The sequence below is a fragment of the Bubalus kerabau genome, chromosome 2, assembly GCF_029407905.1.
Source record: "Bubalus kerabau isolate K-KA32 ecotype Philippines breed swamp buffalo chromosome 2, PCC_UOA_SB_1v2, whole genome shotgun sequence".
Lineage (NCBI taxonomy): Eukaryota > Metazoa > Chordata > Mammalia > Artiodactyla > Bovidae > Bubalus > Bubalus kerabau.
Window position 1 is genome coordinate 112,525,784 of NC_073625.1, and position 17,111 is coordinate 112,542,894.

General features: G+C 43.0%; 1 protein-coding gene across 10 annotated transcripts in view; it reads right to left on the reverse strand.

The window, feature by feature from the left end:
• Window positions 1-2,478: 2,478 nt before the first annotated feature.
• Window positions 2,479-17,111, reverse strand: part of GOLGB1 (golgin B1) — a 75,716-nt gene continuing 61,083 nt past the window's right edge. For 7 of the 10 annotated variants that reach the window (XM_055568345.1, XM_055568347.1, XM_055568344.1 and 4 more), the window contains 7 exons: window positions 11,580-11,745; window positions 11,255-11,392; window positions 8,628-8,783; window positions 7,651-7,748; window positions 7,075-7,209; window positions 4,140-4,245; window positions 2,479-3,880 (listed from right to left, as the gene is read on the reverse strand). In XM_055568345.1, coding sequence (XP_055424320.1) covers window positions 3,746-3,880; window positions 4,140-4,245; window positions 7,075-7,209; window positions 7,651-7,748; window positions 8,628-8,783; window positions 11,255-11,392; window positions 11,580-11,745 — 934 coding nt within the window. In that variant the 3' untranslated portion in view covers window positions 2,479-3,745. The remainder of the gene's footprint in view (window positions 3,881-4,139; window positions 4,246-7,074; window positions 7,210-7,650; window positions 7,749-8,627; window positions 8,784-11,254; window positions 11,393-11,579; window positions 11,746-17,111) is intronic. The other 3 variants (XM_055568346.1, XM_055568348.1, XM_055568349.1) reach the window with 2 other exon arrangements.

Genomic DNA, 17,111 nt, shown 5'->3' on the forward strand with positions numbered 1-17,111 from the left:
GATCTCCTTGCAGTCCAAGGGACTCTCAAGAGTCTTCTCCAACACTGCAGTTCAAAAGCATCAATTCTTCGGTGCTCAGCCTTCTTCACAGTCCAACTCTCACATCCATACATGACCACTGGAAAAACCATAGCCTTGACTAGATGGACCTTTGTTGGCAGAGTAATGTCTCTACTTTTGAATATGTTATCTAGGTGGGTCATAACTTTCCTTCCAAGGAGTAAGCGTGTTTTAATTTCGTGGCTGCAATCACCATCTGCAGTGATTTTGGAGTCCAAAAAAATAAAGTCTGACACTGTTTCCACTGTTTCCCCATCTAGTTCCCATGAAGTGATGGGACCAGATGCCATGATCTTAGTTTTCTGAATGTTGAGCTTAAAACCAACTTTTTCACTCTCCTCTTTCCCTTTCATCAAGAGGCTTTTTAGTTCCTTTTCACTTTCTGCCATAAGGGTGGTGTCATCTGCACGGTCTTTACTCCTATATATCCTGGCTCCTCCGTTACCTTTTTGTAGCAGTTCCAGAGAACTAATCAGAAGGCTGCGGCCTGGGTTTAAGTTCTCAGTTTTGTCTGCCAAATAAAACAGAATTCTCAACTTTTAGGTTGTGCTTTTTTCCCTCCAATTGACACAAGACAACCTGCAGCTCTCTGGAGTGGCTCCTCTGGCAGCCTAGGTCCCTGGGTGACAGTCCCCAACTGAAAATGACAACACAAGTAGAGCCCCACTCATTGTGTGAGGGACTTGGAATCTGACTAAAAGAGAATCCTAAAGAATAACTGCTGTTTTAGCTACTGAGAATTCGGGAGTATTTGTTACCGTATCTGACCAAGCCTCTCCTAATCTTGATTAACATGGAGTTCTGACTTGACTTGCTCAGTCTTGAGCTCCCCAGTAGATTCAAACAGGGTCTGGATGAAGTTTGTCCAAAATACAGAGGAGGGTGATCTAAGGATTCTATACCTAATGTGGAGATTAACTACTTTTCCTACCTGATAACCTATTTATTATGGCAGCAGCAAAGTTATTATAAGGAAGAGTAAATTTGTAGAAGGGGGAAAATTTTCTAGACCATTTTGAATCCTATATTTGCATCAAAAATAGAAACAATCAGACCAGATATTGTGACACACCTTCCAGGTACAGTTGTTTAGAGAAATCAAAGTATTTAATCAGTGATGACAAGAAAGCCTATGTTGGATAAAGAAGATATGGTACATATATACAATGGAATAATACCCAGTCATAGAAATGAAGTAATGCCATTTGCAGCAACATAGACAGATCTAGAGATTATCATACTAAGTCAGAAAGAGAAAGACAAATACCATATGATATCACTTATATGTGGAATCTAAAATATGACACAAATGAACTTACCTACAAAAAAGAGACAGACTCAGAGTCACAGAGAACAGACTGGTTGCCAAGGGGTAGGGGTGGATGGGAGAGGGATGGGTTGGGAGTTTGAGGTTCGTAACTGCAAACTATTATGTAAAGAATGAATAAATGGTAAGTTCCTAATGTATAGCACAGAGAACTATATTTAATATCCAGTGATAATAATGGAAAATATGAAAAATATGTATAACTGAATCACTTTGCTGTACAGCAAAAATTACACAACACTGTAAATGAACTAGACTTGAATACAATTAAAAAAAAAAAAAAAAAGCAAGTCCATCTCTCTTTAGCAAATGTCCCAAGTTCACTCCTAATGAGACAGTAAAACACAGCAAGCATGGGCTTTAAAGTCAGATAGACGTGGTTCAAAACTTACTTACTGTACCTCGAGAAAGTGAGTTAGTTTTTCTCAAGCACTGACCTGATGTTTTGTTCAGTTGCTCTTTGTGACCCTGTGGGCTGCAGTGGGCCAGGTTTCACTCTCTCCCAGAGTTTGCGCAAACTCATGTCCTTTGAGTCAGTGATTTCATTCAACCATCTCATCTTCTGTTGCCCCCTTCTCCTTTTGCCCTCAATCTTTCCCAGCATCGGGGTCTTTTCCAATGAGTCAGCTCTTCGCATCAGGTGGCCAAAGTATTGGAGCTTCTGGACTTGATATAAATAAATAATAATGCCCATTCTGCTTTTCCCCTATGAGACTTACCTTCTCTACTCTACTCCTACCCAGAGGGATCCCTAGGGATCAAGTATTTTCAATATGCACCAGATAGTTCTTCCAGGCTCAGGCAAAAACCTACATGAATCTCATGCCCAAAGGCTCAGCTTTGTTTGGTTCAGTATTAGAATGGCATCTCCTCACTCCATTTTACCACCTGAGATATAGCTAAGCCTAGAAAGATGCATGCAGCCAGATGCTGGCCAGTGAGAAGGAAGCCTGGATATGCACAGCTCTCTACCTTTATATTAACTCCTGGCTACCCCCTCCCTACTTCCTCTATGTCCCTTCCTCCCCTCAGCAAGCAAACACATATATGTAACCTCCTGTGTATACATACATTCACACACCACCACAATATTTCATTCTGAAAATAATTTTATTATTTTACAGTTGTTCAGGAAAGTTCCTGGGTTGCTGTGACCATGATTTGGTCACCACAGAACAAAGGATTAGAGCAGATCAGTGTGCCCACCAGTTCTCTCTCCTCTTTGGGTAGTGAGAGCAGGCAGGGGACATGTGCAAAAGGAGAAAATAACCAATCAGTAAGGATTGGGGCTGGGGAATAGGCACAAACGGAATTCAAACCTGGCTGTCATTCTCAGGCTTGGATTTAAATATTTTGTCTTCTCTATAGTCTCCCTCTATTTTCTTCAGCTCCCTGTTACCACAGAGGGCAGATGACATGCAGAGAAGCTGGAGTTGAGTGTCACCAACTGCAAAGCAGCTTTGGACTTCAGGAGGCTAGGGGTGGTTGTCACACCAGTCTGCTCTTCCTGGCTAGGATTCAGTGCCTCACCTAGGGCTGGTTCTTAGTGTACTGTCTTAGGGGTTACCAGTGTAGGGCCCACATTGGAGGCTTATCCAGATAACACAGGAATGATGAGTATTGAATTCCACCATCCATAGCCAGCTACTCTTGCCTTTCAGTGAAAGGAAAGGCACAGGCCACTTCATACCTCAGTACACATGTGATGATCAAGGGATAAGCAGTGGGATCCTCACCGTACAGTCCAGGACCATAAGTCTCACTCCAACTATGTCTGAACAGACAGGGAAGGAGATGCTGTCCTCCTCTGTGATCCAACAGCTAACACCCCTGGGGAGTCCTTCCACTCTGACTCTATTTTGCCAGAGACCTAATTAGATACTCCTGTGAGGTAATGTTCCCTGGAACATTCCCCCTGCCATATTTATGGCAGGTCCACGTCCTCTCTGAAGTGGGAGAAAATATAAGGTACACGAGGGAAAGAAAGTATCAATCAGAATGATACTGGACTTCCGATTACTAGGTTTATTGGAACCATCCTCCTGGCTGAAAGACATTCCTCAGCATCTTTTACAGGACCATAAAATATCAGGGCCCTGAAAAACCTGAACAAACATTGGTTCAATAACCCCTGCAGAAGTGTCAGGCCCTGGGCAGTAGGAGAAAGCAGAATCACTGGCCCCTGCAGCTCTAACCTGTGCTCATATCCATCTCTGTTTTTACAGGCACTTTCTGTGGAGAATTGGAGAAGAGGACCTGTAAGTGGGAAGACTGTTCCACTGGAATTGATGGTTTTGATGTTAGAGGTGAGGGAATTCCAAGTTCTGGAGGGAGTGGTCCAGAAGGTGAGAACTAGGCTTATAGATGGCCTGTGAGACATAGAACGAGTAGGACATGAACCATCAGAAAGTAGACGGCTGCCAGCAGGGGCACCCTTGTCCGGGAGTGACAGAGCGAACGCAGGACCCGCTTCCATCCAGCACCACTCCGGGTCTGAAAAGAAAATGTGCAAGTCAGAGAGTTTCACCCTAGAGAGACCTGCCCTGTTTCCCTCTCCAACCACTGCAGAGAAGTGGCATCCTGAGAGGAAAGCTCCTTGGGGCCAGCAGCGTGGTACATCCCAATAGTTTCCTTCAGCCTTCCATACCCTTCCAGTCTCAGGCCCATGTTCCTTCTCCTTGACCCCTTGTCCTCAACACAGCCAGCCTGTCTGATAGCACAGTGCCCTCTCTTCAGCCTTCTCCCTTCTTACCCTCCGACAACTGCTGCTCGTAAGATCTATTAACAGCGCCTGCTCCTGGGAGCCGCAGGAGCCAATGATAGGAGACCGGGGAGAGTCCCATTCACCATGCTCCAACCTGAATTGAGGGAAAAAAAAAAAAAAAAAAAGGCATTGGTTCATGGCATGAGAGGCTGATCAGGTGAAATCACCCTGGACACCTTGCCATGGGATGCAGTGTAAGGGACTTGCAGCTCTCATGGCCCCGTCCCCATGCAAGGGGTGAAAGGGTAGACAGGTTTCTTTCAGCAGCAGTAGAGATGGTAATAATTACCAAGAACTGACTGCCTACTGTGTATCAGATGCTGGATCAGGTGCTTTACATACATTTAATCCTCAGGTTTAATGTTGGTGTTATTATCTTCAAAGTAAGACTTAAAGAGGGAAAAAGTACTTTTCCACAATGGTACATCCAGTAAGATGTAAAGCCAGAATTCAAAACCCAGCTGTGTTTCTAAACCCCATGCTCTTTTTTTCCTGCTATGCCACACCTGGCTCAGAGAAACTCTTTTCATTTTTTTCCCTGTTTATTAAAATCTAATAGGCAAAAGAATTCAAGAAAGATTTTTGTGGGGTTTTTACAATTAAACTGAACTACAGCCTCTGTTGCTTTCTGTTTCATTTTTTGCTAATTTGCTTATTTATTTAATACTGGAACTTCTCCATTTAATGAAGAAGCTGTTTTTATCCACTCAATGGTTTCTCTTAAAAACAAGAATTGACCCTCAGAATGGGAGAAAATAATAGCAAATGAAACATTTGACAAAGGATTAATTTCCAAAATATACAAGCAGCTCATACAACTCAATACCAGAAAAACAAACAACCTAATCAAAAAGTGGGAAAAAGACATAAACAGACATTTCTCCAAAGAAGACATACAGATGGCAAATAAACACATGAAAAGATGCTCAACATCACTCATTATTAGAGAAATGCAAATCAAAACTACAATGAGATATCATCTCACACTGGTCAGAATGGCCCTCACCAAAAAGTCTACAACCAATAAATGCTGGAGAGGGTGTGGAGAAAAGGGAATGCTCTTGCACTGTTGGTGGGGAATGTAAATTGATACAGCCACTATGGAAGACTGTATGGAGATCCCTTAAAAAATTAGGTATAAAATCACCATAGGACCCAGAAATCCCACTCCTATGCATATACCCCAAGGAAACCAAAATTAATAGAGAAACATGTATCTCATCGTTCACTGCAGCACTATTTACAGTAGCTAGAACATGGAAGCAACCTAGATGTCCACTGACAGGTAAATGGATCAAGAAGTTGTGGTACATATACACAATGGAATGTTACTCAGCCATAAAAAGGAACGCATTTGAGTTAGTTCTAATGAGGTAGATACCCAGAACCTATTATACAGAGTGAAGTGAGTCAGAAAGAGAAAGATAAATACCATATTCTAACACATATATATGGAATCTAGAAAAAAGGTACTGAAGAATTTATTTACAGGGCAACAGTGGAGAAACAGACATAGAGAATAGACTTATGGACATGGGGAGAGGGCAGGAGAGGGTGAGATGTGTGGGAAGAGTGACATGGAAACTCAGATTGACATATATAAAATAGATAGCCAACTGGAATTTGCTGTATGGCTCAGGAAACTCAAATAGGGGCTCTGTATCAACCTAGAGGGGTGTGATGGGGAGGAAATGGGAGGGAGTTTCAAAGGGAGGGGATATATGTATACCTATGGCTGATTCATGTCGAGGTTTGACAGAAAACAGCAAAATTCTGTAAAGCAATTATCCTTCAAAAAAACAAAAACAAACAAAAACCCACGAGAATTGTATCAAGGGGCTGCAAGTAACACAGCACACACTTGATCAAGCATTTGCCTAGAGGGATGCACTTAATTGTGTGGGGAGGCTAGAACTCTACTCCTGATGTTTCTTCCACATGAAGGGATGTTGATTAGCCTAAAATTCCTGCATTCTCCTTACAGGGCCCACACTTTTCTCAGGAGTGAAGGAACACTTTAATCTGATTTGTGAGCCTGGAAAGAAACTCAATGTGCCCAGCCTAGCTCCACCCTGCCTGTTCTCCTCATGAGAGCCCGACTGGCTGCACAGGACCCCTTCTGTGTCTGTTCCTCCATAAGATGCGCTTTCTAGGGGCAGCCTTGATGCAGACAGCATGGTCTGGCACCATGCAGGTCAGTCTGTCACTGTCTGTAGGCCAGGCTGAGTAAGGGTGAGAGGTCTGTAAGCATTGGTGAGCTGCTTTTAAACGGCAAGCCCACTGAGCTCCACTGGCATTGTGGTGTGTCGGGTGCTAACAGGACAACAGCAGTGCCGGGCCTGGGGAGGCAGCGCTCAGTTAGCTGCCTCGGTTTCCATTCCGCATCAGGGCCAAAGAGGGAATTGTGGTTGGGCTGAGCTTGGATTACCATGGCTTGCCTTGAGCCCACTCTTGCTACAGCACCCATCTCAGGATGAGAACTAGATCCTTTTTATTCCCAAGTCTGGCCATGAAATGCACACAAGTACAATCAAAAAGGGCTTCTCTGGTAGCTCAGCTGAAAGAATCCACCTGCAATGCAGGAGACCCTAGTTCGACCTTTGGGTTGGGAAGATCCCCTAAAGAAGGGATAGGCTACCCACTCCAGTATTCTTGGGCTTCCCTGGTGGCTCAGACAGTAAATAATCCACCTGCAATGTAGGAGAACTGGGTTTGATCCCTGGGTTGGGAAGATCCCCTGGAGGAGGGCATGACAATCCACTCTAGTATTCTTGCCTGGAGAATCCCCATGGACAGAGAAGCCTGGTGGGCTACAGTCCACAGGGTCACAAAGAGTCGGACATGACTGAATGACTAAGCACACACACACAGAGAATCAGAAAGGGTCAGAAATGAAGAAAGGCTGTATCCTTCAGTCCTTTACCGCCTGATCTGCTCCTCGGCCATGGAGAGGGCAGCTTCAGCAGCCGCTCTTTGGTCTCGTTCTTCTTCCAACAGTTTTCTCAATTCGTTCATCTCCTGTTTAGTGTTACAGAGCTGCTTCTGGGCCTCAGAAAAGCTTCAGGACAAAAGGAGAACAGCATCACTAGATGCAGGACAGAGTTGCTGATAAGGGATTCGAAGTCTTCCTAAGGTTATAAAGCATGGACATTTATAGAAGGCTGTACAAACACAATGAGTATTTTAAAAGAATGCCTGTCTAAGGATTAAATAAAGCTGCAGGAAATGCCGTAAGAGATTTTAAGGACTTCTGAATATCTCTCATTTGAATATCATAATCTTAGTAAGATATGTGTGTGTAGGGAGGGTCTGTTTCACAAATTACTCACACACAATTTGTTATTATAAATGTTACTTTATAATCCTCACATTAATCCTGTGAGGCCAGTAAGAAAAGAAGACACATTAAATCCATACAATGGACTCCCATTCTAACTAGATGACCACCCAAGTGCTGCCTACACAGCGCACACTCCAGGGTTGAGAGCTGCTCCCCCACCTTAGCTGTGGCTCGCTCAGTTCTTCAGCATCTCCTTTCCTGTGACCACCATTCTTTTCCTGGGGAGCTCCTGGAGCAACATCTATATTTAGTGGTGCCTGGAAGAATAAGTTTAGTAATTCAGTGATGAAACCACTCAAGAAAATGTGCTTAGGCAAAATGAGAACTTGCTTAGGAATTGGAGAAAAAAGAGAAATCTTGGAGAGGAATACCTCTGTTATCACTCTCTTCAAGTTCAGATTTAGAAGTAAGAATCTTCTGCTTTAATAGATTAATCTCCTACATAAAACTCATCATTAGATTTTCCTCCAGATTCTCATTCTTGAATCTCTCCTCTCAAAAGTTTCAAGGCTTGTCACTGAATCCCACTTTCTTCTACTGGAGACTCATCTACTTTCCAGAAGCCACTCTGGTCCCTGCCTGATTCAGCCACTCCTCCCCTCCCCTCTCCTCTTCCTGCCATGTCCTATTCCCCTCCACTCATTCCCAGTCTTCATCGACTTCAACAACCTCTCCTCTCCACCGGTGTCAACAACTCTGCCAATTTTGTTTCTCAGGTCCAAATCTTCCTACCGCTTTCCTATTACCTGAAGCAAAAAGCCTTCCAAAAGCCTCAGTCATCACTGTTTACCACTCACTTTTTTATTTCTCTCCCACCACCTCACTCAATGGACATGAGTTCGAGTAAGCTCCAGGAGTTGGTGATGAACAGGGAAGCCTGGTGTGCTGCAGTCCATGGGGTCACAAAGAGTCGGACACGACTGAGCGACTGAACTGAACTGAACCTCACTGAGGATCTTTTTCCTTCTAATCCGTTCACTCTTCAGCTTTTCTTGGACCTTATTCCTTCACTCCTCTCCTCACTGTTTCTATCACACCTATTTAATCTTCAGCCTGAAGACATCAGCCTTTTTGATGCTGTGCTTTATGCTTTATCATCCGTGCTCAATTTCCCAACACTTTCCCCAGCCCCTCACCTTCTCACTCACAGCTTGCAGCTCTTGAACCTGCTTCTCCAGGACTGCACAGTGATTGAAAAGGTCACTGTAGTGCTGCTGGTTCTCGCGGAGACTCTGACTGGTGTCACAGAGCTGAATAGAAAGGGTATTTTTCTCTTCCAGCAGTTGAGAGAACTGAAATAGGAGAGACGATAAGCACTAGCCCACAGGACTGTTTCACTAGGAGCAGGCAGTGTGCATGCTCAGTCATATCTGATCTTTACAACTCTGTAGTCCACCAGGCTCCCTGTCCGTGGGATTTTTCAGGCAAGAATACTGGAGCAGGTTGCCATTTCCTCCTCCAGGGGATCTTCCTGATCCAGGGATCGAATCTGCATCTCCTGCATCCTGCACTGGCAGGAAGACTCTACCACTGAGCCACCTGGGAAGGCCCACGATCAGGTAGAGATATAAACAAAGTCTGAGCATCCATGGAAAGAATTAGGGTGGCGGCTTGGAGAGGAGACATTCTATGCTGACAGCCCATCTGCTACTACCCATGCTAGAGCCCAAGAAGCAGTGCTCCTAGTTAGCTGGGACCCAGTTAGTGGAAGCTTTAATATCCCCAAACTATGAACTCCATGAGGGATCACTGTGTATCCTCAATACCCAGCATATGGCTAGGCTCACAGAAGGTAGATGATAGTTATTTGTTTGCTGAATGATGAATAAGTGAATGATCGACCCTAGGGATGGAGATGTTCTGATTCTTGATCTAGGTGCTGCTTATACAGGTGTCCTCACTTTGTGAAAATATACCAGACTGTATTTGTGATTTGTGTGCCTTTTTGGTGTTTTACGCCACTAAAATATTTACATGAAAAATGTTTCACTGGCTATTCACTGCAGTTTCAAGTACCGTCCTAGAAAGACAAATGCCCAGAGTAACTCACAGTCTAATCTTCAGGAAAGCAAATATAACAAGGTTGAGATGGGATCTACTTTGTAGAAAGAGGAGGTGTTAAGAGCTATGAAGGGCAGAACTTTTTGGAAACAACTGAGTAGGCTGAAAGAGGAACTGGGTAGGATATGTTCTGGAGTCCCCCCACCATAGCACCCCCTAAAAACTCCCAGAAAACACCCCCAACAAAGGGTCTGTTATTTTACCAATTCACTGTGACCAACTAACCTACTTTAAAAAACGCAAATTTTAAATGCAAATTTTTTTTAACTCTGCCAGAGTTAACAGTGTTATCAGTCTCTGATACTTCAATGTTAGTTGAATTTAACAACATTTAATGAGTGCCTTCTACACAAACCAGGGGCTTCCCTGGTGACTCAGATGGTAAAGCATCTGCCTACAATGTGGGAGACCCGGGTTCGATCCCTGGGTCGGGAAGATCCCCTGGAGAAGGAAATGGCAACCCCCTCCAGTATTCTTGCCTGGAAAATTCCATGGACAGAGGAGTGTGGTAGGCTACAGTCCATGGGGTTGCAAAGAGTCAGACACGACTGAGCTACTTCACTTTCTTTCTTCTTTCTTTCTTTCTACACAAACCAAGCATAGTGTTTTCCATGTACATTACCATCTTTATCCCAGACTGACCTGCTGCTAACATTTGGGGCAAATTACTTAATATCTCTGGGCCTTAATTTCGTCATCTGTGTACAGCCTATTGATCTTTACCATTTTTGGATCACAGATCCCTTGGTGAATGCCTGAGTTTTTGTGATGAGAAACTTACACACACAAACACATCATTTTGTGTATAATTTTTGGACATTTATATTGATGGCCCTCCTGAAAGCTAATTTTTGGATCCCAGAGTCTAAATGATCACTCAAATTCTTCCTGGCACTAACATAAACTACCTAGCTGGGTTCCTCTGAAGAAGGCAGAACTGGGTGAGGTGCTGCCAGAGAATAATCTGACTAGTCAGAGACAACAGGAGTATAATGATTCATAAGATGGTGAGGGAAGGGAAGCCGGTGATGAAGGAAGAGAAGCCAAAGAATGGATGAGGGGAGAAGACAGATATGAGAAGGCACTGAGAATAATTTTCTTTTTTCCTGCCTTGCCCTTTGCTCTAGGGACCAGATGGCAAAGCAGCTCTTCCCATAGAAAGAGGTCCATCTACTCCAGCATGCTTCCTAGAGTGTCTAGAGTGGCCAGCCTGGGGTTCAGGAAAAAGCAAATAGGCTTCTTTAATTCCACAACATTAGATACACAGTGAGGAAGCTTACAAATGGAGTAGAATGAAAAGCAGACCCCTCACCTCTATCGCTTTGTCTAATCCCATATGCAAGCCTCCTTCCTGAGACTCTTCCCTGCCACACACTAGTGAGAAATACCGGGGAGCTTGCTGGAGGATTTGTGAGGAGTTATGGGAAGATGATGTTGGGTAGGATGCCTTCCTAAAGGAGTTGGCTTTTATCATTCTTATTGAATGGGCTTCTCCAAATCACTCCCAAGGGCTCTGCAAAGGCGAGGAAAAAGAAATGGCCCTGTGTCTGGTGCTTTAGGGTGAGGGATCCAGGCTCTGAGAAAGGTAAAACTTCTGTTTTCTAATAGAGCTAGAGCCTAAGCTTAAACAGCTTCGACTTACCTTCTTGCTTCTAGTCATGGAAACAAGAAATTGAACTTCAGGCTAGCAGGGAACACATACCTTGCTGTTCAGTTGCTGAATTCTTAACTCCTTTTGGTGAATTTCTTTTAGGCTGTCATTGAGCTGAGTCCTAAGATGCTCTGTCTCATAAACCAGGTTTTGTGATCCATTGAGGGAAACTGATGTCTCTGGGGATGCCTGCCAGGATATAAACACTCATGAAACTCTCTCCTAACATTGTGCATACTTAAATCCTTCCCTCCAGAAACCCTGCCCACCTCACAGGAAGTCATCAGATGGCTTGCCTAATAGTGGCAGATAAGCACTTAGCTTGCAGGAGACTAAACGTTTCCTCCAACCAGCAATCAGCATTGGAATTACTCACCTGTCTTTGGTACTGCACTTTGTGGGTCTCAGTCTGTGAGGAAGAAGATCTCAATTCCCTCACAAGGTTCTGCAGATGGCTGAGCTGCTGATCTTTATCTGCGATAGCCATAAAGTACTGCTCCTTCATTCTCCTCTCTTGCATTTCCCAGGAATTCTTCTCCATCCTAGAGAAAATATATAGGCATAGGCAAAAATATACTTGTGAGACAAAGATGAATAACTACGTATTCAAAACATGTAATGGGATGTAGAGATATAGTTGAAAATACATAACCAGAGCGAAATTTATGTTGTAAATAGAATTGTGCAGCAAGATGATGAAGAGGAACTTAAAAGAGAACTGTAACTGGCAGGACTGGGGAAGATTTCACAGAAAAGCAGATATTTGATCTGAACCCTGAACAATGAGTCAGGTTTCCATAATGGGAAAAGCATTCCAGGTGGAGAATAGAACAAAAGCACAAGAATGAATATACACAGTGAGTTTTGGAACTGTTGGAGCACATAGTGTGGAGAGTGGATAGAGCAGGGAAAGAAGATGAAGAGGAAAGAAGTCAGACCCTGTGGGGCACTGAACACCATACTGAATAAAACTTACTCTGTAAGCAATGGCTGCTGATGCTAAGTCACTTCAGTTGTGTCCGAATGGCAAACCACTGTAATTCTTTAGAACAACATCAGGGTTATGAGGATGCCACTGTAGAGTCTGAAGGAGCTGAGTTCAAATGCTGGCTCTGTTCTACACTAGGCATGAGATCCTGAGTAAAAGTTACTTAATCTCTCTGAGACTCATTGACGAAATGGGAATAAACAATCTACTCCTTAGAATTACTGTGATGATTTAATGAGATACCATATGTCACGTACCAAACACAGGTGAGTAATTCCAACGCTGATTGCTGCTCAGAGGTAACCACTACCCAGGAAGCATCAGCTTCCTGCAAGCTACATGTCCATCTGCCTCTATAGGCAAACCATCTGATGACTTCCTGTGAGGGGGGCAGGGTTTCTGGAGGGAAGGATTTAAACATAAACTGCTGCTATTTATTTATGCCCTGAATTTGACCAAGAGGGAAGCTTCTATTTGATTCTAGCTAATTTTCTGCAGAACTAGCAAAACTGCCTCTGTGCCAAATTCTTTAGTTCTACTTCTCATTACACTATTCCTGAAAAGAAAAGGGGCTGTAATCAAATTTCTGCAGCATCTCTTTACTTTGACTAGTCTCTATTTTTCCCAATAATACAAGGCTTTGTTTGAACTACATCAGACTTTTCTGTCTTTTTCTCTAGAAGCAAGGTAAAATGGTCCTTTCTTTTCTAAAGGACATAAACCTATTATGAAAGAATCCTGCTGTGTCAAAAGGTGACCTGCATTACAGTCAGATTATTTTTTTCAAAAGGCAGAACAATAAAACTTAGAAACTAAAATAAATTTTTATTACAAGGCCACTATATGGAAAAGGCACAGAAAATCCTCTAATACACTTTCTCCGATATTTGTCTGTGAAAAACGAGAAAGAATAAGAAAGGAGGAGTTTAAGAGTGAGAATGCACAAAAAAGATCACAGATCTTTTACAAAGCTTCAAATAGCCTTTTTTTTTTTTGAAAGATGGACCAGTAGTTACAATCTGGAGAGACCCTCAATGGAGAATAGGAGCTAAGGAACAAGCCTGATTACTTAAGAGAAGAGCCATAAAAGGGCTATACCTTATTACCCCTTAAGTAAGAGAGCACAGGAACCAGAGCAGAATAAGCAAACCGTAGTTAAAGTAGAAGAGAAAGATTATTGCATAAATCCACGCTCTTCTGATGAGCCAACCCCAGTGCCATAGAAACCTGAATGAGATGTTCCAGCTTTTTCATATTTGGAAAGCTCATTTCTTGAAAATATTTCAAGAGCAAGACAGGGATCCTGTTTTAAAAAGATATTCAGCAAAGAAACTGGTCCTAAAGTCAGTGAATCAAATCTGTGTCTTCATGTCTTCTTCCTTCTAAAGGTGAAGTAAAATGTCTTTCTTTCCTTCTTATAATTCACTCACAGCCACTTGATATATAATTTTTCTTTCCTTCAAAACTGCTTAAATGTGGAAGGTAAATAGAGAAAGGCTAACAGAATGGTGAAAAAGGAGAAAATGAAGGAAAACAAAAAATCAATAGACAAGAAATCATTTTTTTCTCCCTCTTTTTCTCTTCCCTAAGGGTCAACTTTATCAGGAAAGTCTTCTTTCAGAATCTCTGTCAGAAAGTTTCAAGAGGAACAAGTGGCTTCAAAAAACAAGTCTTTAAAACTGTGCACCTCTTATTTCGTTTATAATAGCAACTTGACACAGTATTCTTTTAGTTCAGCTCAGTTCAGTCGCTCAGTCGTGTAACTCTTTGCACCCCATGAGCAGCAGCACGCCAGGCCTCCCTATCCAACACCAACTCCTGGAGCCCACCCAAACTCATGTCCATTGAGCTGGTGATGCCATCCAACCACCTCATCCTCTGTCGTCCCCTTCTCCTCCTGCCCTCAATCTTTCCCAGCATCAGGGTCTTTTCAAATGAGTCAGCTCTTCCCATCAGGTGGCCAAAGTACTGGAGTTTCAGCTTCAACATCAGACCTTCCAATGAACACCCAGGACTGATCTTCTTTAGGATGGACTGGTTGGATCTCCTTGCAGTCCAAGGGACTCTCAAGAGTCTTCTCCAACACCACAATTCAAAAGCATCAATTCTTCAGCACTCAGCTTTCATTATAGTCTAACTCTCACATCCATACATGACTACTGCAAAAAATAATAGCCTTGACTAGATGGACCTTTGTCAGCAAAGTAATGTCTCTGCTTTTTAATATGCTGTCTAGGTTGGTCATAATTTTCCTTCCAAGGAGTAAGCATCTAATTTTATGGCTGAAATCACCATCTGCAGTGATTTTGGAGCCCCCAAAAATAAAAGTCTGTCACTGTTTCCACTGTTTCCCCATCTATTTCCCATGAAGTGATGGGACCAGATGCCATGATCTTAGTTTTCTGAATGTTGAGCTTTAAGCCAACTTTTTCACTCTCCTCTTTCACTTTCATCAAGAGGCTCTTTAGCTCCTCTTTACTTTCTGCCATAACGGTGGTGTCATCTGCATATCTGAGGTTATTGATATTTCTCCCGGCAATCTTGATTCCAGCTTATGCTTCTTCCAGCCCAGCATTTCTCATGATGTACTCTGCAGCTAAGTTAAATAAGCAGGGTGACAATATACAGCCTTGACGTACTCCATTTCCTATTTGGAACCAGTCTGTTCCACGTCCAGTTCTAACTGTTGCTTCCTGACCTGCATATAGGTTTCTCAAGAGGCAGGTCAGGTGGTCTGGTATTCCCACCTCTTTCAGAATTTCCCACAGTTTATTGTGATCCACAGTCAAAAGCTTTGGCATAGTCAATAAAGCAGAACTAGATGTTTTTCTGGAACTGTATTGCTTTTTCGATGATCCAGCAGATGTTGGCAATTTGATCTCTGGTTCCTCTGCCTTTTCTAAAACCAGGTTGAACATCTGGAAGTTCATGGTTCACGTCTTGCTGAAGCCTGGCTTGGAGAATTTTGAGCATTACTTTACTAGCGTGTGAGATGAGTGCAATCGTGCAGTAGTTTGAGCATTCTTTGGCATTGCTTTTCTTTGGGATTGGAATGAAAACTGACCTTTTCCAGTCCTGTGGCCACTGCTGAGTTTTCCAAATTTGCTGGCATACTGAGTGCAGCACTTTCACAGCATCATCTTTTAGGATTTGAAAGAGCTCAACTGGAATTCCATCACCTCCACTAGTTTTGTTTGTAGTAATGCTTCCTAAGGCTCACTTAACTTCACATTCCAGGATGTCTGGCTCTAGGTGAGTGATTACACCATTATGATTAACTGGGTTGTGAAGATCTTTTTTGTACAGTTCTTCTGTGTTTTCTTGCCACCTCTTCTTAATATCTTCTGCTTCTGTCAGGTCCATACCATTTCTCTCCTTTATTGAGCCCATCTTTGCATGAAATGTTCCCTTGGTATCTCTAATTTTCTTGAAGAGATCTCTAGTCCTTCCCAACTATTGTTTTCCTCTATTTCTTTGCACTGATTGCTGAGAAAGGCTTTTTTATCTCTCCTTACTATTCTTTGGAACTCTGCATTCAAATGGGTTTATCTTTCCTTTTCTCCTTTGCTTTCCGCTTTTCTTCTTTTCACAACTATTTGTTAGGCCTCCTCAGACAGCCATTTTACTTTTTTGCATTTCTTTTTCCTGGGGATGGTCTTGATCCCTATCTCCTATACAATGTCACGAACCTCTGTCCATAGTTCATCAGGCACTCTATCAGATCTAGTCCCTTAAATCTATTTCTCACTTCCACTGTATAATCATAAGGGATTTGATTTAGGTTATACCTGAATGGTTTAGTGGTTTTCCCCACTTTCTTCAATTTAAGCCTGAATTTGGCAATAAGGAGTTCATGGATCTGAGCCACAGTCACCTCCCGGTCTTGTTTTTGCTGACTGTATAGAGCTCTCCATCTTTGGCTGCAAAGATTTAATCAATCTGATTTCAGTGTTGGCCATCTGGTAATGTCAATGTGTAGAGTCTTCTCTTGTGTTGTTGGAAGAGGGTGTTTGCTATGACCAGTGCGTTCTCTTGGCAAAGCTCTATTAGCCTTTGCCCTGCTTCATTCTGTACTCCAAGGCCAAATTTGCCTGTTACTCCAGGTGTTTCTTGACTTCCTATTTTTGCATTCCAGTCCCCTATAATGAAAAGGACATCTTTTTTGGGTGTTAGTTCTAAAAGGTCTTGTAGGTCTTCATAGAACCGTTCAGCTTCTTCAGTATTACTGGTTGGGGCATAGACTTGGATTACTGTGATATTGAATGGTTTGCCTTGGAAACGAACAGAGATCATTCTGTCGTTTTTGAGACTGCATCCAAGTACTGCATTTTGGACTCTTTTGTCGACTATGATGGCTACTCCATTTCTTCTAAGGGATTCCTGCCCACAGTAGTAGATAAAATGGTCATCTGAGTTAAATTCACCCATTCCAGTCCATTTTAGTTCTCTGATTCCTTTTCAGTTCAGTTCAGTTCAGTCGCTCAGTTGTGTCCAACTCTTTGTGACCCCATGAATCGCAGCACGCTAGGGCTCCCTGTCCATCACCAACTCCCGGAGTTCATTCAAACTCATGTCCATCGAGTCGGTGATGCCATCCAGCCATCTCATGCTCTGTCGTCCCCTTCTCCTCCTGCCCCCAATCCCTCCCAGCATCAGAGTCTTTTCCAAGGAGTCAACTCGTCACATGAGGTGGCCAAAGTACTGGAGTTTCAGCTTTAACATCACTCCTTCCAATGAACACCCAGGACTGATCTCCTTTAGGATGGACTGGTTGGACCTCCTTGCAGTCCAAGGGACTCTCAAGAGTCTTCTCCAACACCGCAGTTCAAAAGCATCAATTCTTTGGCGCTCAGCTTTCTTCACAGTCCAACTCTCACATCCATACATGACCACTGGAAAAACCACAGCCTTGACTAGATG